General features: G+C 37.5%; 1 protein-coding gene across 4 annotated transcripts in view; it reads left to right on the forward strand.

Annotated features, from left to right (window-relative positions):
- HDAC9 (histone deacetylase 9) overlaps nt 1-22,631 on the forward strand; it is a 967,189-nt gene that overhangs the window by 536,514 nt on the left and 408,044 nt on the right. For all 4 annotated transcript variants that reach the window (XM_066238685.1, XM_066238688.1, XM_066238687.1 and 1 more), the window contains exon 7: nt 1,792-1,913. In XM_066238685.1, coding sequence (XP_066094782.1) covers nt 1,792-1,913 — 122 coding nt within the window. The remainder of the gene's footprint in view (nt 1-1,791; nt 1,914-22,631) is intronic.

The raw sequence follows: 22,631 nt of genomic DNA on the forward strand, positions 1-22,631 counted from the left end.
TACACTGTGCTAGTAGAGTTTTTATAGAACCAGGTTTTCCCAAGTCCAGTGAAGAGATACTGTGCAATACACAATTCTTTCTGCAAAATATGAAGCATGAGGTGTTTTGAAAAATCAGGACAAAACTTCTAGGCAAAGCATATTGGGATAATAGAATCATAGATAATAGTTTCCTTTCTCTCAAATTTATAAATATGTTTGCTGAACATATGACTTAATATTCACATAGTTTTAATCACTCACATCATAAGGATAAATATTTGATTACTTTGTTATGCTGAAACTGTAAACATCCCAGGAGTTCTATTTGAAACATTATTGTACTTATAATTCTATTTTATAAGTATCTGCTCTTCTCCGCCTCAAAAATAGTTAATTGACGCATATTTCAAAATGCTGTATGAATACTCTATAATGGTTTTCGTCACTTCTATCATGCAGGTCAGGACACTTGAGAAACCAACGTCTAAAGGAAATTTCAAATGTTCAATCAACATCACAGTCCTTAAAAAACAAAAACAGTTTTATTACCTAAAACCACAAACATCATTTATAACTAATACATATTCTTTCTAAATTAAAGCCTGTTTTAAGAAGAGATTGTTTTAAAAAATGGGAGAGAACTATAGGTAAACAGCCTGTCAGCTGAAAATTCTTTAGCTATTCCTTTGGGTTTATTAATCATGACTCAAAAATGTTACTTAGCAATTATTTTTTGTACTGAATTGAACTTCAGTAGAGTCCAACTCCAGATGACCATAAATCATTAAATTACGGAATCTGAATTTAATACTTTTTGGGGGGGCCAGTATAGCTAGATGAAATATCTTTAAACCAGTTAATTCTTGAGAACAGGATTCAAAGGAATACTGGGAGAGTGATCACTTTGGTGGTGATACCCTGCCTTATTCAGTCTTCTCTTCATTTGTAATAGAGATGTGTATATCCACTGGCTAGTCTGCATTCAGTCCTGTAAACTCTTCTCCAGTATTTATGCAGAAAAGCAAAAACATTTTGAAAAATTAGTTTTGCATTGAAGAAAGATGTTGTCCCCAGTTATTCATCATCTTTTTTTTTATTAAGATTTTATTTATTGATTTGAGAGAGACAGAGAGAGAAAGATGAGGGGGTGAGCAGGAACCATCAACTATTTTTGTTGCTTCTCTTATATTCCTTGACCAGGCAAACCCGGGGTTTTGAACCAGCAACCCCAGCATTCGAGGTCGGTGCATTATCCACTGTGCCACCTCAGGTCAGGCCGTCATTCCCCAGTTCTTAACTTTGGACTGCTGTAAATCAGGAGACCCCAGGCTGTGGGCACAGTTCTGTCTTTTCAGGAGAAAATTTTCTCATGTACTTTCTTTCGTGTGCTATCTAGCAATTCTTAAAATGAAATGCTTCTATATGTTGGTTTTTACCTTGGTTATTCTAGTGTTGATTGACAAGGAATCAGATGATGACTTTTTCACTAGTATGGTTCTTAAGAAAACACACACAGTAATCTCAGATTATCACGACTCTTGGGCTCTTGGTAAATTCTCTGTTCGGTAAAACAAACTTTTCTACGTGACTGTGTGACCAAACACACAGTGGGCATTCTTGGGAATCCTGCATCATTGCATACACACTGCTATAGTGCACTTGGTTACTCGAGGCTGTGGTTTGTACACACTCGGAAGAAAGAACATAAACACAGCTGAGACACATGTACAGCATGTGCAACTGATTATCGCTGACCAGCATGCAGTAGAAACCCCGGTACAAATGGTGAACCTTCTTTTTCTCTTGAAGGGCTGCCCACCATACGTCATTGGATCAAAGCTCTCCACCCCTGAGTGGAACATCTCCATCCTACAAATACACATTACCAGGAGCACAAGATGCAAAGGACGATTTCCCCCTTCGGAAAACTGGTAAGTCGGTTTGCTCTTCCGTAAAATACCTGTCCTTGCATTTTGCCTCTAGAAGAAAGTCAAGGGTTTTGGATCAGAGTTCTTATGCCCTCTGCACCTCTGCACTCAGCATTAGCAAGTATGTGTGTGGTCGTGGCCATGTGCACACACACACACACACACACACTTCCCTATTTTTACATCTGTGGATTCAGTATATAATCAAAGTACTTCAAAGTGTATCATATTTGGATTTTAGATTATCTGATTAGTCATAAAGAGTGGAATTAAGGAAAATAGAAATTTGATTTTTTGGAAAATTGTGGTCTTTTCCATTAATGAAGACCTGCATAATTCTCACTATTTATCTGATTTTCTGTTGAGCCTCAATCATTTACCACAAAAACGGGAATAATAGATTTGTTTCCTCACACACTTTTAAAACCTTGTATTTTAATTGTTTAAGTGGTGAGAACAGATAAGGCCAAAGCTACCTTCTGAGTAAATGACTTGCCTGGTGTCTTCCAGATTACAGGAGAACTCCAAATGAAGTCTTATTAAAATATGCTTAGGGAAGGGGGAATAGGCAAGCTTCTATTCGGAATTTAGTGAACAGTCCTTCGGCTCTGAGGGCTGTGTTTGTTTTTACCTCCTTTTCTCATCTTTCTGCCTTCTGATATTGCATATCTAACATATTGTATGCTCTTAACATCTATAAGAAATGTATTTTAAAACTTTAGCAAGATATAAGCATAAATAGCATTGGTATACATTTTGTTCTAAAGCTTATGATTTCTTCCAAATATAGCTCACGAGAGAAAGTCGTAAATTTGGAGAATGAGATATCCACAATTGATTTGAAAAGGTATTCAGTGAAGATAATTTGGTCCATTGTATTTTCCTCAGGTCTAATTGAAGTGTAGATCAATGTAATTTGTATCTGAAATCTACTAAGATAAAATGATTTAAAATAATTATATTTATTTTCCCAAGCAATTTTGAATAATTAAAATGAATATGCATTGGAAAATACACACGCCAAAGCTATTTTCTCTCATATAATTTACCTGTAGCATGATGACTACTTCAAATCAATCACAAATAAGAATTTATAACCTAATATCTATTGTGCCAGACACTAGGGAAGAATGGTCAGCATTACGATGCCATCCATGTCTCTTTATTATAATAAACCAAAGATTTTTGCATTTATCCTGTAAGAACAATAGGTCTAGTAAAATACTTCAAGAAAAGGATTCCAAGGGAAGAATGAGTTTTATGTATTGCATCTGAATTTCACACTATTATCTAAAACTCATATTGTCTATTCTATAAATAAACTTCTCTGGGATTTTTAAAAGAAGAAAGCACAGAGTGAGCCTCCATGTATTTTTAAAACATGGAGTAGAGTTTATGAAAATGGATCCATAAAGGACATGAGTTTTAGAATGTGCAGTCTTTGATCTGCAGCCTTGACATTTACACACACCAATGGCATGTGTAGGAACTATTGACAGAGATTATGTGAATATTGCCCCAGGTCTCGGGGCAGTGACTGGCATTCAAGAGCCCACAGAGTCACTAAAAGGAAAGAAAACACAAGTCCCCTTATGGCAGGAGGTTACTGATGAGTGATATAGTTACATTCACAGAGAAAAACTTCTACCCTGCTGTGCATACGGCCTTTGAATGTATCCTTACCACTGGGAGATTGAAAACTAACTGCAGTTATGGCGTTTGGAAACCAGTCAGCACCCAGAAAGAAAATCTGATTTTTTTAGATACTGTAGGACAAGCACTAAAAGCCCATACTTTGTGTCCCACTGTTTCCCTGAGAACAGTTTCGAATTTTCCTCTGTGAAGAATGAATTGCAAGCTGTTGATTTATTCTTTTTAGAAATTCTCATCCACAAGAAAGTTCAAAGAGAAATCCTGCTCAGGATACAGGTTACAGAGTTTCATTCAAATCTGTACTCATATGAAAGACATTTTGTCTGTCAATGTGATATATAACAATAATGGAAAGATACCGCTCTTGTTTTTCCAATTTTTTGTGTTTTCCCAGTACTTTAAGATTCTTCCTTGTATACTGAAAATCTGATACTTATGAAGTGTCAGGCTGTTGCTCTGTAGAACCAAATGTTTTCTAGCATTGTGCCAATAAAGGTCTTGAACAACCATTAATATTTTTTTTATCTCTATAAAGGCTTCAAAATATTCCTTAATTTAATTCCCATTGTCTAAGAAAAGTATGACATAATTAAATACAGATGCTTTCCACGCAGTATCTAAAATACTTAGAGAGACCTTAAATTAATTAGAAATAGGCAGAACTCTTCCATCTTTTATTAAATATAAATATAATCCATTTGGTATGTTTTTAATCCACTGTGAGACGGTTTAGACATATTTGTACTGAAATGCAGTCAAATAATGATTTTAATTCAGCATTTGTTGTGTTTTAGTGACTTAAGAGTTAAACATGTGACAGTTGGGTAGACTGCATAAGAATTTTTGCAGAAAGCTAGGTACATTATATTAAATGAAATTTAGAGTCGTGGCATTGATCAGATAGTGTAAAAAAGAGGACAGTTATAATAAAGTCAAGTTTTTCTGTTGGATCCTGATTATCATCCTCTGTGGTCTACTTGAATTTCATTGAACCAAATCTTAGCTTGAAAGGAAGTTGTTAAATAAGCTGGTTCTATCTTTTGATCTGCATATAACACTACATACTTTTAGTTTCTTTTTAACCTCCACCAGTACCAAATTGCCAGTGTATTATATATTTGCAAGACTTAAGGGAATAAAGCTGGAACCAGAGTCCGAAAAGCCTAATGACCTTAAAAAGTGGCCCCAAGGGTGTCCCTTAAGCATTGAACACAATTTCAAACCTCCCTTGACCTCTTAGGACCCAGCCAGACAGTGACAACCTAGGAACAGTCAGCCATGGAAGTTTCATTTGCCTGCAGAAATCTGACCTTTGTCATGCAAAGTGGACCTTTCACTTCCTTTCCCTCAGGAGAATCATAGTTGCTCATAGATGTTGAGCATTTTGGAAAACACCAGGCTAAGAGGAATAGTTGGCTCTAATCAGGGCCATTTCCAAAATCACTTCTCTTGAATGTAAGAATTGAGTCTTCTGCTCCTATAACAACAAACATAGAAGACTTTCATCGTTGGTTGTGAAGTTGAGAGTAATTGTTTTAATGATTTTTATTTATTGCCCTAACTTCAAGAAGCACTTTCCTTTAGAATTACACTCTATGATTCCTTTCATTCTATAACACAAGGATTTGTTGATACTGAAATTTGGAATATTTTACTGAACCTTATGGTTTGGCTGTAAATTACATCATGCTGTAGTAGGTGACCCCCTCCCCAATATAGTATAATGCTGGACACATAATCGACTATAAAATAGGGAAAGAAAGCTTGTGGGTCCAGGCACTTTTGAAATAGTACATATTCCTCACAAAGATAGTTACATATATGGTAACTTTGAACTGACCTTCAAAACCTTTTGAATTGGATTCTGTCCCAATGAGTGTGTGCATATGTTTCATAAAATATTATGGCAAAAAACGTTCTAGAGATTTTATGCCCCATTATATTATTGGGGTCTTACCCAGTGAACTTTGCCTTTTTTGAATGTTACAGTCTTTCCATTTAATACTTCTGAACAAAGTGAGCTGGCTGGCAAGATTAACCTCTTAAAGTGCATGAACCATATAAAGCTTGGCTTAGGCTAATAGGACTGTTCCAGCCCCACTGAAATATTCATTTTAATGGTCACCCACTCTAGAATAAGACTCAAAGATGGAAGGGCTCCAAACATCAGTTAAGGCTTTGGAAGGCCAATGTCATTTTCCACACTGAGTAAATTGGAAAGAAGGCAGAGATGAAATATATATCCCTTAGTATAGCAGTTAGAATTTAGGTTGTGGTACTTTGGTAACCTGTTCAAATTATTATAATCAAGAATGAGTACAAGGAGATTTAAAGAAGAAAAAAAAACATGTTTCAAAGTCTTTCTGTCTTCTTCTCTCTGCACTTACTGAGTCTTTCTCATAATACGGAGAAATGTATGTGTGCACACCTGGGTGTACACACGTACATTTCTGCATTTATACCACTAAGATAGCAGTTCTGCTTATAAAAATACTCACTCATAATCTTACTACAGATTGACCAAAACTGGAACATTTTTTTTATGTCTCAGTTCTCTCCTTTCCATTGTTGTGGCGAATTTTACATCACATTATTGAAATAGATTCTTTGTGATAATTTCCCAGAATTGAGAAGCACCAACTGGTTTGATATCTGGATCCCAATCTTGGGACATACACTTGACCTCTGTAAGCCACAATCCTCCTCTGTCAAAAGGAAATGATTATTATAGTTGGTTCATACAGTGATTTTGAGAATTCGGTAATACATGGAATGAATGCGTTTAGGATCGCACCTAGTAGGTAGGGAGTGCTTCATCTCAACTTTCCCCTTCCGGTTGATAAGGAATTGAGTTTCACTTATTTTCATCGGTTAACACTAAATCTCTTACTGTTGTGGAAAGTTTTATTAAGGTCTTCTATTGTAACCTGTATTGAAAAAACCAATAAGTTCAGTAGCCTGGCCTTTGAGAGCCCAGTGTGGTATCCAAATGTAACAGCAAGCTTGTTTCTGTCCTTTCCTGTGGAGGAAACTCGAATTGATGCTCTGGGCTCACTGGGGCCAAACTGAGTTCTGATTTCTGCCATTCACTTTTTAGAACACTTTTAGATTTACAAAATAACTGAGGAGGTAGTTCAGAGGGTTCCATATTACTCTCCCCTCGCCCCCAGTCTTTGGTCTTATTAACGTCTTGAATTAATGTGGTATGTTTGGTACAGTTAATGAACCACTATCGATGCAGTATTATTAATATTAATGTAGTCCATAGGTTTACTCTTCACGTTGTTAAGTTCTATACATTTTGGCAAATGCGTAATGTCATGTCTTATGTCTGTCATTACAATATAATAGTGTCACTGCTCCTATAGACCCGGTGTCCTCCATCTGTTCATTCCTCCCCTGGCCAACCTCCGCTAACCACTGACATTGAGACTATCTGTAGTTTTATCTTCTGCAGAATGTCCTGTAGTTGGAATTTTACAATATGTAGCCTTTTCAGACTGGCCTTTTTCACTTGGCAATGTGTATTTAAAATTCCTCCATGTCTTTTTTGTGGCTTGAAAGCTCATCTCTTTTCTTTCTTTTTTTTTTTTTTTTTTTTTTACAGAGACAGAGTCAGAGAGAAGGATAGACAGGGACAGACAGACAGGAATGGAGAGATGAGAAGCATCAATCATTAGTTTTTCATTGCGCATTGCGACACCTTAGTTGTTCATTGATTGCTTTCTCATATGTGCCTTGACCACGGGCCTTCAGCAGACTGAGTAACCCCTTGCTCAAGCTAGTGACCTTGGGTCCAAGCTGGTGAGCTTTTTTTGCTCAAACCAGATGAGCCTGCGCTTAAGCTGACGACCTCGGGGTCTCGGACCTGGGTCCTTGGCATCCCAGTCCGACGCTCTATCCACTGCGCCACCGCCTGGTCAGGCTCATCTCTTTTTATTGCTAAAAAATACTGCATTGTATGGAGGAACCAGTTTGTTTATCTGCTTATCTATTGAGAGACATCTTGGTTCTTTCCAAGTTTTAGCAGTTATAAATAGGTGCTATAAACATTCATGTGTAATAGGGTTTTGTGTAGATATAGTTTTCAACTCAATTAGGTAAGTACTTAGGAATGTTATAGCTGAAACTTATAGAGAAACTGCTAAACAGTCTTCCCAGGTGGCTGTCCTGTTTTGCACATGCACCAGCAGTGGACCCGAGTACCTGGTGCTGCACGCTCTCACCAGCACTTGGTATTTTTAGTTTTAATCATTTGGTTGTTAACTATTCTAATAGGTGTATAGTGGCCTCTCATCGTGGTTTTAATTTGTAATTTCCTAGTGTTAGCACGGAATATCTTTCTCTATCCCTTTGCTTTTAATCTATCCATGTCATTATATTTAAAAATGTTTTCTTACAGTTAGATCTTTTTCATTTTGTTTGTTCATTTTAACCCACTCTGACCGTCTCTTTAATTAGTGTATTATACAATTCACATTTAACATGGTTATTGATCTATCTAGATTAGTATCTACCAAGTTTGTAACTTTTCTAATCATTGAAATTATTCTCAACAATGTTTATTTTTTAATCTTCCCCTCTTTTTCTGTTTATGTTTTTGTTTTGTTTTGTTTTGTTTTTTAAGCTAGAGAGACAGAGAGAGAGGGGGACACACTGGGACAGACAGAAGGAGGAGCGATGAGAAGCAACAATTTTTCGTTGTGGCACCTTAGTTGTTCATGGATTGCTTTCTCATATGTGCCTTGACCAAGGGGGAGCTCCAGCAGAGCGAGTGACTCCTTGCTCAAGCCAGTGATCATGGGGTCATGTCTGTGATCTCATGCTCAAGCCGGAGACTTCGGGGTTTCAAACCAGGGTTGTCAGCATCCAGGCTGATGCTCTATCGATTGTGCCAATGCCTGATCCAGCTGATTTCTCAGGTTTTAACTGAGCATTTTGTATGATTCTATGTACTCTACTGTCTTAGCGTATCAATTGTACCCCTTTTAAAATTTTTCTACTCTGGTTTCTTTAGAGTTTGAAGCACATTTACTGCTAATCTGCATTCACTTTCAAATAATGTTAAACTGCCTGACCAGGCGGTGGCACAGTGGATAGAGCTACGGACTGGGATGTGGAAGACCCAGGTTCGAGACCCCGAGGTCGCCAGCTTGAGCGCGGGCTCATCTGGTTTGAGCGAAGCTCACCAGCTTGGACCCAAGGTTGCTGGCTCAAGCAAGCGGTCACTCGGTCTGCTGAAGGCCCGCGGTCAAGGCACATATGAGAAAGCAATCAATGAACAACTAAGGTGTCGCAAAGCGCAATGAAAAACTAATGATTGATGCTTCTCATCTCTCCGTTCCTGTCTGTCTGTCCCTGTCTATCCCGCTCTCTGACTTTCTCTGTCTCTGTAAAAAAAAAAAAAAAAAAAAAAGTTAAAAAAAATAATGTTATACTGCTTATAGGTACCTTAAAACAGAATATTCCCAATTCCTCTCCCCAATCATTTATAATATTGCTGTTATTAATTTCACTGTTCCCAAATTAAAATTAGGCAATACATTGTTAATATTATCTTGAATAATCTGTTAGATTAATTAAAAATAAGAAAAATAAATTATTTTATTTCACATTCGTTTATTCCTTCCTTTATATATATCTGAGTTTTGACCTATATCATTTTATTTCTTGTTGAAGAACTTATTTTAATATTTCTCATAAGACAGGTTTATTGGCAAGAGATTTGCCTAGTTTTTATTTATGTGCAAAAATGTTGATTTCTACTTCTTTAAAGGCTAATTTCACTAAATACAGAATTCTAGGTCACTGGGGTTTTTTTTCTTGAAACACTTTAACAGAATTCTAGGTCACTGGGGTTTTTTTTCTTGAAACACTTTAAACACTTCACTGTATTCTCTTCTTGCTTGCATGGTATTTGACCAAAAATTTGATGTAATTCTCATCCTTGTTACTCTGTAGGCAAGTTGCTTTCTAATATCCTCTGCTTTCTTTGAGGATATTCACTTTGTCTTTGGTTTTCTGCAGTTGACTGTGATCTGCCTGGCTGTTTTGATTTTGTGTTTATACAGCTTCAAGTTTCCTGAAACCCCCCCAATCTGTGGATTCCAGCCATTGCTCATATAAATATATTCTCTTGATCCTTTATCATCTTGTTATTTTGGGGTTCCCTCATGCCTATGTTACATCTTCTATAATTATCCAAAAGTTCTGAGGTATTCTTTTTTTTTTTTCTTTACCTTTCAGCTTGGGAAGTTGCTAGTGGCTTGACTTCAAGGTCATTGTTTCTTTCCTTAGTTACGTTCAGTCTACTGGGAGCCCATCAAAAGCATTCTTCATTTCTGTGCTTTTGGTATCAAGCATTTCCTTTTGTTTCTTTCTTGGAGTTTCTATCTCTACTTATGTTTACCCATATGTCAGCCTTTTCCATTAAAGCCTTCAACATATTATTCATAGTTATTTTAAGTTCTTTTTAAAAAATTATTTTATTTTATTATTATTGATTGATTTTAGAGCAACAGGAAGAGGGAGAGAGAGACAGAAACAGGAGCATAAAACTGTCCAGTATATGCTCTGACCAGGGATCGAACCGGCAACCTCTGAGCTTCGGGGCAAAGCTCTAACCAACCGAGCCATTCAGCTAGGGCTATTTTAAGTTCTTTATCTGATATTTCCAAAATCTTTGCCATAATTGAGTCTCATCTGATGCTGGTCTGATGCTTTTCAGACTTGTGTTTTCTCTTGCCTTTTAGCGTGCTTTCCAATTTTTTGTTGAAAGCTGGACATGATATATTATAAAATAGAAATTGAGTGGTTGGGCTTTGGTGTAAGGTTTCCTGTTCATGTGGCTGGAACTGGAACTGCGTTTAATGTTGGCTATTGCTGTAGGTGCCAGAGGCTTTAGTTTTCTTGTATTGTTTTATTGTTTTGTTCTGGTTTTTTTTCTTTTCTTGGTTTCTCGGGGTTTCCCTAAGAACTCCTTTAGAAATCGAGTCTGTTGCAGCCCCCTCAGCTGTAATCCACTGTGACTATGCTGGAACCCCGTTGATGTGGTGGTAGGATGTCAGGGTGGGATAGTGTTCTAGAATGTTATGATTAAAGAGCAGCTTTTTAGTGGGCCTGAGTCCGTGGCCTGAAACTACTGGACTGTTTCTTAGCTTTTTTTTTCTTTTTCCCTCTTAAAGTCAGGCATGAAGGCTAGAAGAGGTTTGTGTTTGGCTAACTGCCCTTCCATCCAGGTCAAATCAAGCTCGGGTAAAATATTTTCATTTGGAGGCCAGGTTTTTGTTGTGTAGAATGCTCTGGGTATATTTTTAAATTGTGGCTTTTTTTTTTTTTTTTCTGAGCGTATTTCCAAATGGCTACCTTGGTCTCCTTCTACATCCCTACTCACCAGCCTTACCCACATAAGACGGGACTTTTCACTGATCTGCACTGAGAGACCCTGGCAGGTTCCTGTAAGCAATACCCAGGAAAGTGCAGGGTCCCCCAGAGATGCGGCCCTTGGAGTTTTTAACTTTAACTTAGTCCACACTAGGCCTCTAGCCATTCACCAACATTAGCATAAAAATGTGCCTACTGGTCACTGACTCCAGTGGCTTCTGCCCCTTGGTAAGCTGATCTCAGCTGTGACTTTCTGAATATTCCTGTCTCTTCAGCTTTGAGGTAATGATTTGCTTTGAGATCTCAATTCTCTGATGGAGCTAAGAAAATTGCTTTGATTTTTAATTAATTCAGCTTCCTCCTTGTGATGAAGATGGAAGTAAAGCCGTCCAAGCCCTTTACCTGTTGGACCTGACACCTGAAGTCTGCCATGACCTTTGAACCTGTAAAATGTTTTCTAGAAATGTTAAAATGTGCCTGGCCAGGCAGTGGCGCAGTGGATAGAGCGTCGGACTGGGATGCCGAGGACCCGGGTTTGAGACCACAAGGTCTCCAGCTTGAGCGCGGGCTCATCTGGCTTGAGCAAAAGCTCACCAGCTTGGACCCAAGGTTGCTGGCTCAAGCAAGGGGTTACTCAGTCTGCTGAAGGCCTGCGGTCAAGGCACATATGAGAAAGCAATCAATGAGCAACTAAGGTGCCGCAATGAAAAACTGATGCTTGATGCTTCTCATCTCTCTCTGTTCCTGTCTGTCTGTCCCTATCTATCCCTCTCTCTGACTCTCTCTCTGTCCCTGTAAAAAAAAAAATAATAATAAAAATGTTAAAACATGACTTTAAGTTTTTGAGGTGACAGATTTATATTTAAGCAATATAATTCCTGTTATTAATTATGATAATATATATATATATATACTAAAAACTGATAGAGATAGAATAAGCCAAAAAAAACTTTAAATTCCATTGTGGAAGGAATATACTACTGCGTGTAAAAGGCTTTGTCTAATGACTCGTTGTATGGCATTTCATTCTATGCCTTCTTCTGTATATCAGCTTTTTCTTTTCCATGGTGGAGATCAATAAACACTCCATTGATTTTTGCTACATTGAAAATAAGTTGGGGCCCTGGCCGGTTGGCTCAGTGGTAGAGCATCGGCCTGGCACGCGGAAGTCCCGGGTTCGATTCCCAGCCAGGGCACACAGGAGAGGCTTCTCCACCCCTCCCCCTCTCCTTCCTCTCTGTCTCTCTCTTCCCCTCCTACAGCCGAGGCTCCATTGGAGCAAAAGATGGCCCGGGCGCTGGGGATGGCTCCTTGGCCTCTGCCCCAGGCGCTAGAGTGGCTCTGGTTGTGACAGAGCGACGCCCCAGATGGGCAGAGCATCGCCCCCTGGTGGGTGTGCCAGGTGGACCCCCTGGTGGGTGTGCCAGGTGGATCCCGGTCGGGCGCATGTGGGAGTCTGTCTGACTGCCTCCCCATTTCCAGCTTCAGAAAAATACAAAAAATACAAAATAATAATAATAATAATAATAATAAGTTGGATAAAATATTGGGTTGGAACAGAATATAAACTACTATGTAAACAAGACTTGGTAATTATAAGGATTTTTTTGTGTGTTTTTCTTACCTTTCTCATAATATCAAATACTAGAAATTTGATAAGTTAAGACAGTCATCTTTCTTTGACCCTCCAAAAGTGAGAAAATTTATCTCCTTTGTATAAAAAGGATTTACCTTTTTACAGATAATTTTCTCCTTTAAAGGATAGTTTTTTTTATATATATATTTAGCCATTTAAATTATGAAAAGTTGGTCATTTTAAACTACCGTATTTCATTGTTTTTAAAATGTTCATTTTAAAAATTTCGTTATATTTTATGTTATTTTTTAATTGAAGTTACTGGGGTATAATTGGTTAATAAAGTTATATAGATTTCAGGTATATAATTCTATAATACATCAGTGTATACTGTATTTGTGTTTACCACCTCAAGTCGAGTCCTTTAATAGCTCCACTTTTCCCCCCACCCCCTCTTATACCTCCCCCACCACTCTTTAAGGCGCTCATTTTAAAAATTTTAAATTTTTATTTATTGGTTGATTGATTTCAGAGAGAGAGAAAGGGAGAGAGAGAAACATTGATTTGTTGTTCCACTTATTTATGCATTCATTGGCTGATTCTTGTATGGGTTCTAACGAGGGATCAAACCTGCAACCTTGGCATATCAGGATGATGCTCTAACTGACTGAGCTACCCAACTAGGGCCACGATGCTCATTTAAAAAAAAAACAAAAACACATATCTGAAATCTGAGAAATTTTAATGGATATTTTATAGTTTAATTAGCAATGTTTTTGCTATTTAAAAAGTGGTATACAAGGTAATTGTGCATGTTATAATGGGTAAATTATTGCAGTATTTACCCAAGAGTTAAATGGTTTAGAATAGTGATTTTCTGGGTAAAAATTATTAAAAGCATAATAAGAAATTATGTTCCTAAGATTGTTTTTATTATAAAGTTAATTATGGTTAGGTTGGAATTAAAGAACAGAATGGTTTAAGTTTTGCAGTTCAGTAAATGAGAAGCTGGTCTCACAGATTGTGTATACAATATGTATGACTAGTTGGAGCTAAGAGCAAGTTTTGAGACTGGTGTGATAATTAATCGACCTTGTAAAAACTTTGTAAATGTAACTCAAATTGCTTGTGGAGAAAACTGCTGTGACAAAGCTGATATAGACCAGAAAGACAAAGAATGGAAAATAATCTCATGGTTTGGAGTTCAGTGTGAATGACAGTTCCACCATGGTGGCTACCACTTAAAGCAGGGGTCCCCAAACTATGGCTGGTGGGCTGCATGCGGCCTCCTGAGGCCATTTATCCGGCCCCACTAAACTTCCGGAAGGGGCACCTCTTTCATTAGCGGTCAGTGAGAGGAGTATTGTATGTGGCGGCGTTGCTCACATACAGTACTACTTCCGGTGATGCGGGATGCAGGCGTCACAGCTTTTGTCATATCACTTGTTAAGGCTAGCAGTGGCAAATATGGAACCAGACATTGACCATCTCATTAGCCAAAAGCAGGCCCATAGTTCCCATTGAAATACTGGTCAGTTTGTTGATTTAAATTTACTTGTTCTTTATTTTAAATATTGTATTTGTTCCCGTTTCATTTTTTTTTTTTTTTTTTTTACTTTAAAATAAGATATGTGCAGTGTGCATAGGGATTTGTTCATAGTTTCTTTTGTAGTCCAGCCCTCCAACGGTCTGAGGGACAGTGAACTGGCCCCCTGTGTAAAAAGTTTGGGGACCCCTGACTTAGAGTTATGTGACTTTGGCCAAATTACAGGACTTTAATGAGCCTCAGCCTTTTTGGGTGTCAAGTAAGGAATATATTTGCCTTGCATGGTTATTGTAACCAATCAAGTTATTGCATGAAAGTGCCCGGTACAGTGCCTGACACATGACAGTCTCAGTATATATTACCAGTATGAGTTAATAAGAATAATGGTCTAGCATTAATAGTAGGAATTATTCATTGTAGCCATGTGCTACAATTGTAAAAAAAATTTGAGTGGCAAAAGGAGTTAATATTAGTGATCTTAAACTTGTCACTAATATATGGCCTTGAACATAGCACTTAATGATTTGACCTCTTAGATGTCTCAATTAATTAAAAGATTTTGAACAAATGATTACAAAGATTCTGTACAAGTCTAACAGAAAATATATCATCGTGCTTTATGATGAGTAAGGTAAGAAAATGTTAATGATTTGATGAATATATAAGTAAGAAATAAATAATGATGCTTTGTAGACTTGTATCTAAGTTTTCATTTTAATTAACTGTAGCAAAATCTAATGACATATTTTCACTCCCTATAAAATGCTCAATTAGAAATAGGCAGGACATTTTAGATAAGATTGGAATGAGAAATTGGCAAAAAATAATAATTAAGACTTTAAAAGTATTTAGCCATCTGTTGTATAATCATGAGAATGATTGGAAAATGACTCCTAATTTGTAGTATTCACAATTATAATACTTGAAACACTGAGAAAATATTCCACACACATACATGCACTTATATATCTCTAGACATATCTAATGAAATGAATTAAAAGATGACAAAAATAAATGATGAAATATTTGTGATTATATTTTCTTTAAAATTTAAGCCACCCACTGGGCTACTTTGAAATAGAAGTATCCTTTATGGCAGAGAAGTCGGGGAGAAACCTTCTTTTGCTCCAAAGCATCCTCAGTATTTAAGGCAACACATAATAACAGTTTATAGTGGCTAGCTAGATTTTTCATTAAATGGCCTTAATTTACCCATACCAGTGGTCGGCAAACTCTTTAGTTGACAGAGCCAAATATCAACAGTACAACGATTGAAATTTCTTTTGAGAGCCAAATGTTTTAAACTTAAATTATATAGGTAGGTACATACCTTACTGAGGTAACGCCCACATGTGGTATTTTGTGGAAGAGCCCCACTCAAGGGGCCAAAGAGCCACGTGTAGCTTGCGAGTTGCAGTTTGCCAACCACTGATACAGTTATCTATTTGCTTTTGAGGTTTTTTTAACTTCAATATTTATTCCGATTCTCCATTGTTTACACACTGTTCACGTAACAGATAAATTCAAAAGTCATTTTTTTATGAAAACTTTTATTCTGACATTTTTCTTATCTGTTTTCCCATACCACTGTAATTTTTGCTATAAAAGTTGGCAATCATATGTCAGTTATTAAATATCATTTCATACTGTTCTTTTTTATCTTCTTCTTCCCAGTTGGATGATAAAAATGTCCTTGAAGAGAGTGTTTTTAACATCTTCATTTATTATCTGACAAATCACACCTTGTGCTGGGCCTATTACTGAGTCTTAAAGAAATAAGGATGAGTAAAAAAGGATTTTGGCCATTAAATCGCTCACAGTTGCGATAGTAAGGCACATGCGGTAGGTTCCGAAAAGGTTGATTGACTGTTAATTTAATTTAGCATTTGACCCGCCTTGCTTCTCAAAGAATTACTATTTCATATTTCCAGATTATAAGCATTCTTGAGTGAAAGCAGAGATTCAGGCCACCTGAAAAATGCAGATAAGCAAAGACATTGAGATAATAATGTTTTAGTTATAATTGTTCAGCACATTTAATTGGAAATATCTATTTTAATTATATTATTATATAGTAGATAACACAATAGATTTTCAAAGATAATTTATTAGCTTGCTATACGTGTACATAGAGGGTTCTTTGAAAATAGTATAGGCTAATACTGCCCAGAAGAGAGAGTATTATGCAATGAAGGGAAAGTTCCAGATCTACACTGTCCAATTCAGTTACCACTAGACTGATACAGTCACTTGAAATTGAATATAAAATGTGGCTAGTATGCCTAAGGAAATCCATTTCTTTGTGTGTGTGTGTGTGTGCGTGTGTGTGTGTGCATGTGCGTGTGCGTGTGCGTGTGTGACAAAGACAGACAGAGAGAGGGACAGACAGGAAGGGAGATGCAGCACCTTAGTTGTTCATTGATTGCTTTCTCACATGTGCCTTGACCTGGGGGCTACAGCAGACTAAGTGACCCCTTGCTCGAGCCAGCGACCTTGGGCTCAAGCTGGTGAGCCTTGCTCAAAGCAGATGAGCTGTGCTCAAGCTGGCGACCTTGGGGTTTCGAACCCGGGTCTTTTGCATCCCAGTCCGACACTCCATCCACAGCACCACCACGTGGTAAGGGGGAAATACATTTTTGTTGACAAATATAAATATGGACATATTGCCAGCTGGGGACTGTTGTATAGGATAGCACAGGTATAGCCTGTGCAGGTGCATGTATGGCCTGAGTATCATAAAATCCCTTCAGGTGATTGAGACACGTGTCACTAATCCGCCATGGCTGACTTTTCCTCTGTGTCAGCCTTAGAGCATTCTCAATCACATAACTCAGAGAAAATGGAATGTCTAAGCAGAATTCTATATTCCAGGACTCTTTATTTTTAAGTAGCAAGCTACCAATACAGGGGCCAGGCAAAAGTAGCTTTACAGTTTTAATACAAGTAAATAATACAATAATCAATAAATAATACAATAATAATCTTTTGGGTAATTGCAAACTATAAACCTATTTTCATGCACCCCTGTATAAATTAGCTTGGTTTTTAAAAAGGAAGGATTTGGAGGGGTTTATTTAATGGAATGTTTCAAGTGTCCAGGTACTTAAATGATGCTGGTTCAATGTGTTCACATGTTGCTATTAGTAATATGAGTTCCTGTCCTGGTTCTGCTGAACTTGATATATATTAACGCTTCCTCCAAATGGTGACTAGGAGAACCCAGTACAGTCCTAGGCTTACCTCTTAACTGCTTAACAAGAACAACAAAAGCAAGCCCTTTCTCCTCAGTTCAGTTCTGAGAGATTCCCAGGGCTAACTTACTTGAACCGCATGGGCCATGTACCAACCCTGAATCATTCACTCACGGAGAGCTCATTTCCACCGGGGGGGGGGGGGGCGGTGGTGGTGGAAGCTAGGGGCCTGCCCCCCTTGCCATCCTAGATGTTTTGGTGGAGTTTAGGGTAGTTCTCACATGAGTTGGACTGAGGATGAAACTGACAGGCATTCATCCTTCTAAAGGGCGGCTCTGATCCTATTAAGTCTCCTGTTTAAACTTTTCGGTGGTCTTCACACATGCCCTGGGCCTTTCCTCAGTGGGCTTCTCAGATCTGATCTGCCTGAGACTCTGATTCTTCCAAAGCCATCTTAGATACTACAATTTATGGGAAGCTTTTCCAAGTCCTTTCCCTTCTCTACCCAGAAGCAGTGATGTTGAAATCTTCTGCAGTTCAGCTACCTTAATTTGTCCTTGCTACCTAGTTATTCCCATGGAAACACTGCCCCCTGGAATAATGGTGTTTACTCAGCAGGATTGTGTCGTGGCCCCAACTCTAGAGATCACTGGAGTTTTATGTAATATACCAGTATCTTCAAAAGTGTTTTTGTCCGTGACCCACTAGCACACAGTGTGGAACACACACATCTGAAACACAAAAATTTACAATAACTTCATCTCGTTTAATGGTTTCTTTCGTATTCTATCTTTTTGTTTGTTTGTTTTAAAATTCTGTTTGCAACACAGTAGATTTCATACCATATCTCTCCTTTTGTGAAACGTCAGCAGGGATTATCATACGTTTATAAATTGAATATTTGCCAAATAAATGCACTAAGGACTTTGTGATATAAATCATGTTTTGGGCGCAAAGAATATAAGATCAAGAGAAACATAATGATTGATTAATTTTACAATGACAGTATTTACCTACTTCATATACTTTGTTGCTCTACAGTAAAACACTGGTAAACAAGAGAGTCGCCAATTACCTTGCTGTTATAGTTGATCACGAATAAATGGGTAATTATATTTTGAGATTACTACTGGTAGCAAGAATATTTCAATATGTCTACATTTAAATATGTTTATTAAACAATCATTTGAAGAGAATTCATGTTAGCAGCTAGTTAGATTTATATGGTGGCTATAGGTAACATGAGTTACTATACAATAGATACCATTTTAACCATCTTGGTATATTTCTTATTGACTTCATACAACAACCTTTGAAATACATCTCATTATTTCTCAACAGTTTTATAAACAAGGGAACGAAGAGAAGTTAGAGACATTAGTAATTTTCCTCTGTCTCCTTTAATTTATATGAGCAGTAAGTGCACTGCCAGGTTTGAAAAGAGGGAGTTTTATTTCAGAACCTAGTCTTCAACTCCTATGTTTTGCATAAATAACTGGTATCTAGTATCACTGAAAAAAAGGCAGTTTTGCGACAGCAAAAGCACTATGTTGGTCCATCCTAATAAAAGTAGTGAGTTATAACAATGTATTGTAGATTGTAGTCAATGTAATTTAACTCCAATCCAATGATGAATACTATTGAAGTATTTTAGAAAAAAAGATGAGTTTGGATTATTCTTTATAAGTCCAACTACCACTACAGACATTTTCCATTGAAAGCAAATTATTTAAAACCACAAATTGATGTATTCTTTCTGCAATGTAAGCATTTAAACTTTTCTTAAAAATGAACTCTTCCAGAAGTAAAAAAATCATCATGTTAAGTTGGTCCTTGAAAACATGTTTGCCACAAACAAATATGAACTAATATATTGATCGATGACAGAATTCTGAGAAACTGTGAACATAAAATTAGTGTCAAAATGTTACTTAGTAGTCCCGCACAAGAAAATGTTATTTTCCCAATATGCTAGGTTTTACTATGGAGACAGATAAATCTAGGGAAACATAAGAACTAATAGATATTCTTTATATGTGCTTAAATAATCCATATAGGAGCTATTTTAATTTCTCAATTTATTACATTATTGCTTTATAATATACTTATAAGAAAGAATATATGAAGAATATTTCCCCAACTTTAAAAAATGTCTCTTAGGCTCTGGCTGGGTGACTCTGGATAGAGCAGTATCCCTACTAAGGTCGTGAGTTGATTAGAATGAAGTACTTTTTAAACTTGTTGGTAGAAATTATATTAAAATATATAGTATAAAAAGTATATGCTTAATTCATCATTAGAAGAAAATCAAGGTGACTAAGGGTTGAATAGAAGCGCAGAGATTGAGATGGGCGATCATGGAGACACTAAATACAGTCTGCCTTTCAGGTACTTTACAGAATGAAGATGGCAAAGGCTGAAAAACACTGGGAAGATCAGTTCTTTCATGTTATCATTCTTCTCAGTTTCATTTTCAATTTTCTAAATTAAGCTGTTCTGAAGACATAGATTTCCAAGTCGCCCTTTTCAATTTAGCTGAACGGGATGGGAGAGGAATAAAACTTGAGCATTTGTGCCTCAGGTCCCCTCATTCTGAGCACAGAGAGAGGATGGAGACATCATCTTTGCTTTCAAGGAGCTCAGTCTTTTCAGGGCCTTTACTTAGTTAGCCTCTGAGTGTTAGGATCTCCGGAGTTCTTCAGTTACCAAGCTCCTCCTATAATGTTTTCTATTTAAAATTGATCCCTCTTCTTGGCCCTGGCCGGTTGGCTCAGCGGTAGAGCGTCGGCCTAGCGTGCGGAGAACCCGGGTTCGATTCCCGGCCAGGGCACACAGGAGAAGCGCCCATTTGCTTCTCCACCCCTCCGCCGCGCTTTCCTCTCTGTCTCTCTCTTCCCCTCCCGCAGCCAAGGCTCCATTGGAGCAGAGATGGCCCGGGCGCTGGGCATGGCTCTGTGGCCTCTGCCTCAGGCGCTAGAGTGGCTCTGGTCGCAATATGGCGACGCCCAGGATGGGCAGAGCATCGCCCCCTGGGGGGCAGAGCACCGCCCCTGGTGGGCGGGCCGGGTGGATCCCGGTCGGGCGCATGCGGGAGTCTGACTGTCTCTCCCTGTTTCCAGCTTCAGAAAAATGAAAAAAAAAAAAAAAAATAAAAATAAAAATAAAATTGATCCCTCTTCTTAAAAAAAATGAATTTAAAAGAAATAAAACTCATTTAAATTTTTCTCCTTTTTAGCCTCTTGTCAAAATTTGATTCTGTTCCATCCTCACGTAGGTATTTGAGTTCAGAGTAACATGTGTGAAGGATCTGTTCTACATTAGTTATTCTGCTAGGTTCTGATATAGAAAAATGTGTCATCTGATTCAGCTCTGTTTCTCTTCTAGAACAGTATTTTCAAAGAACACCAATGGTTTACAAATCCCAAATCATAGTTTTTTTTCTCACCTTTTTTCCCCTCTTTATTTCTTGTGTCTTTTGACCCCACTGACTGATTCTTTCTCCTGTGAACTTTAATCTTCCATTTATCTGCTTCTCCTAGTTGATGTACCCATAAAACCTTGGATTTCTAAGATTTCATTTGTCTCTTAGCACGCTGTTCCATTGCATTAATTTTCCCAATGTTAATTATCATCACTACCTTACAGGCTTAGATTCTAGTTTTTATCCATTCTAATCAGTAGGTGGCTATGATGGTACATTCATACAATGAACAGACTCATCAGTACCATCTTCATTTTTTTTTTTTTTTAACAGAGACAGAGAGAGAGTCAGAGAGAGGGATAGATAGGGACAGGCAGATAGGAACGGAGAGAGGTGAGAAGCATCAATCATTAGTTTTTCGTTGCGACACCTTAGTTGTTCATTGATTGCTTTCTCATATGTGCCTTGACTGTGGGGCTACAGCAGACTGAGTAACCCCTGGCTCGAGCCAGCAACCTTGGGTCCAAGCTGGTAAGCTTTTTGCTCAAACCGGATGAGCCTGTGCTCAAGTTGGCGACCTGGATCCTCCGCATCCCAGTCCAACGCTCTATCCACTGCGCCACCGCCTGGTCAGACCCATCTTCATTTTTTTTAAGTTCTTTTATTTGTGGTCTAAATCTGTATCTGTAATGTTCAACCCTTGCATAGACTGCAGGCTGCCATTCCCAAGATATCCTGCAATTATTTTAACTTACTGGGTTTAAAAGTTGACCCTTCTGTCTTCTACCTCAAGGCTTGCTCTTTCTCAGTGCTGCTAATGTCTCTCTCAAGCGTGCAGCTTAGATCATTGGCTTCCACTTTGGCTCCGTCATCTTCTCTTTCCTCTTGTCCAGTCCATCGACAAGTTAAAACCTTTTCCCTACTGGCTCTTTTTCTTCTGTAAAGTAAGAATCATCATTTTAGATGTGTTTTTTCCTTCCCGAATACCAATTATACAATCTTGCACAGAACAAATGCTTAGTAAATATTGGTTAAAAGGAGTGTCTCATTCTTCTTTTTATCTAACTACTACTAGTACTTGTTCAGAAATGTTGAATCATCATTAACATCAGTAAAAGAAGAATCAGGGTAGCATTCTCTTATTTTCCCCCTCTTAGTTCAAGTACAGCATTTAATCCACCTGAAATAGAATAAACTGGTTAGAAAAACAATGTTGCTCCTTGAGCCCCTATAGAACAGAAATTCAGTGAAAATCTGTTCAAACCACAACTCTAATTAAAGGTTTTAGCTGCCAAATAATATGTTCTGGTTAAAGCCAAGTTAGTCTTATGGAGTGTTTCATGAATAACAGCAAAAGCTTTATACTTTGCTGTTGATTTTCTCATGGGAAAGTCATGTAAAGGAGAGTGATACCTCCCTGTTGACTTTAACTTTTAGAAATGCAAAGCATGCTGAAATTGTACATAATTCTCTTCTAAAGAAAAGGAAATAGCATTTCAATGGTTTTCCTCAGTGTCTTATTGAGTTATAGTGGGGCACAATTATGTCTGTTAAATTGATTTACCAGATGGAAGGTTACATTTTATATTTAGCTGATTAAGTTGTAGGAGACTGGAATTGTATCTCATAACAGAAAGATCATATGTAACAGCAAAAAAAAAAAAAATTGACTCTATTTTAAAAGTGGCTAATTGGAGTTTTAAACTTCTTTTCTGCTCCTTTTACTTCCATTGCACTAAAAATGAAATTATTCTTAGAAATGGGCCTTATCATACAATTATTTGGCTTAATAATTTAATATCTCAAATGGAATCTGTTTTTTTAAAAAGTAAAATGGTCCCACTTGAGTGAGTTCTGGGAATTGCTTGCCTATTGTGACTATTTAATATACACAAAGTACTCTTAGCATTTTAAGGTTAACATAAATGATCCTTATGTAACTTTAGCCAAA

The sequence above is a fragment of the Saccopteryx bilineata genome, chromosome 7, assembly GCF_036850765.1.
Source record: "Saccopteryx bilineata isolate mSacBil1 chromosome 7, mSacBil1_pri_phased_curated, whole genome shotgun sequence".
NCBI classification, from domain to species: domain Eukaryota; kingdom Metazoa; phylum Chordata; class Mammalia; order Chiroptera; family Emballonuridae; genus Saccopteryx; species Saccopteryx bilineata.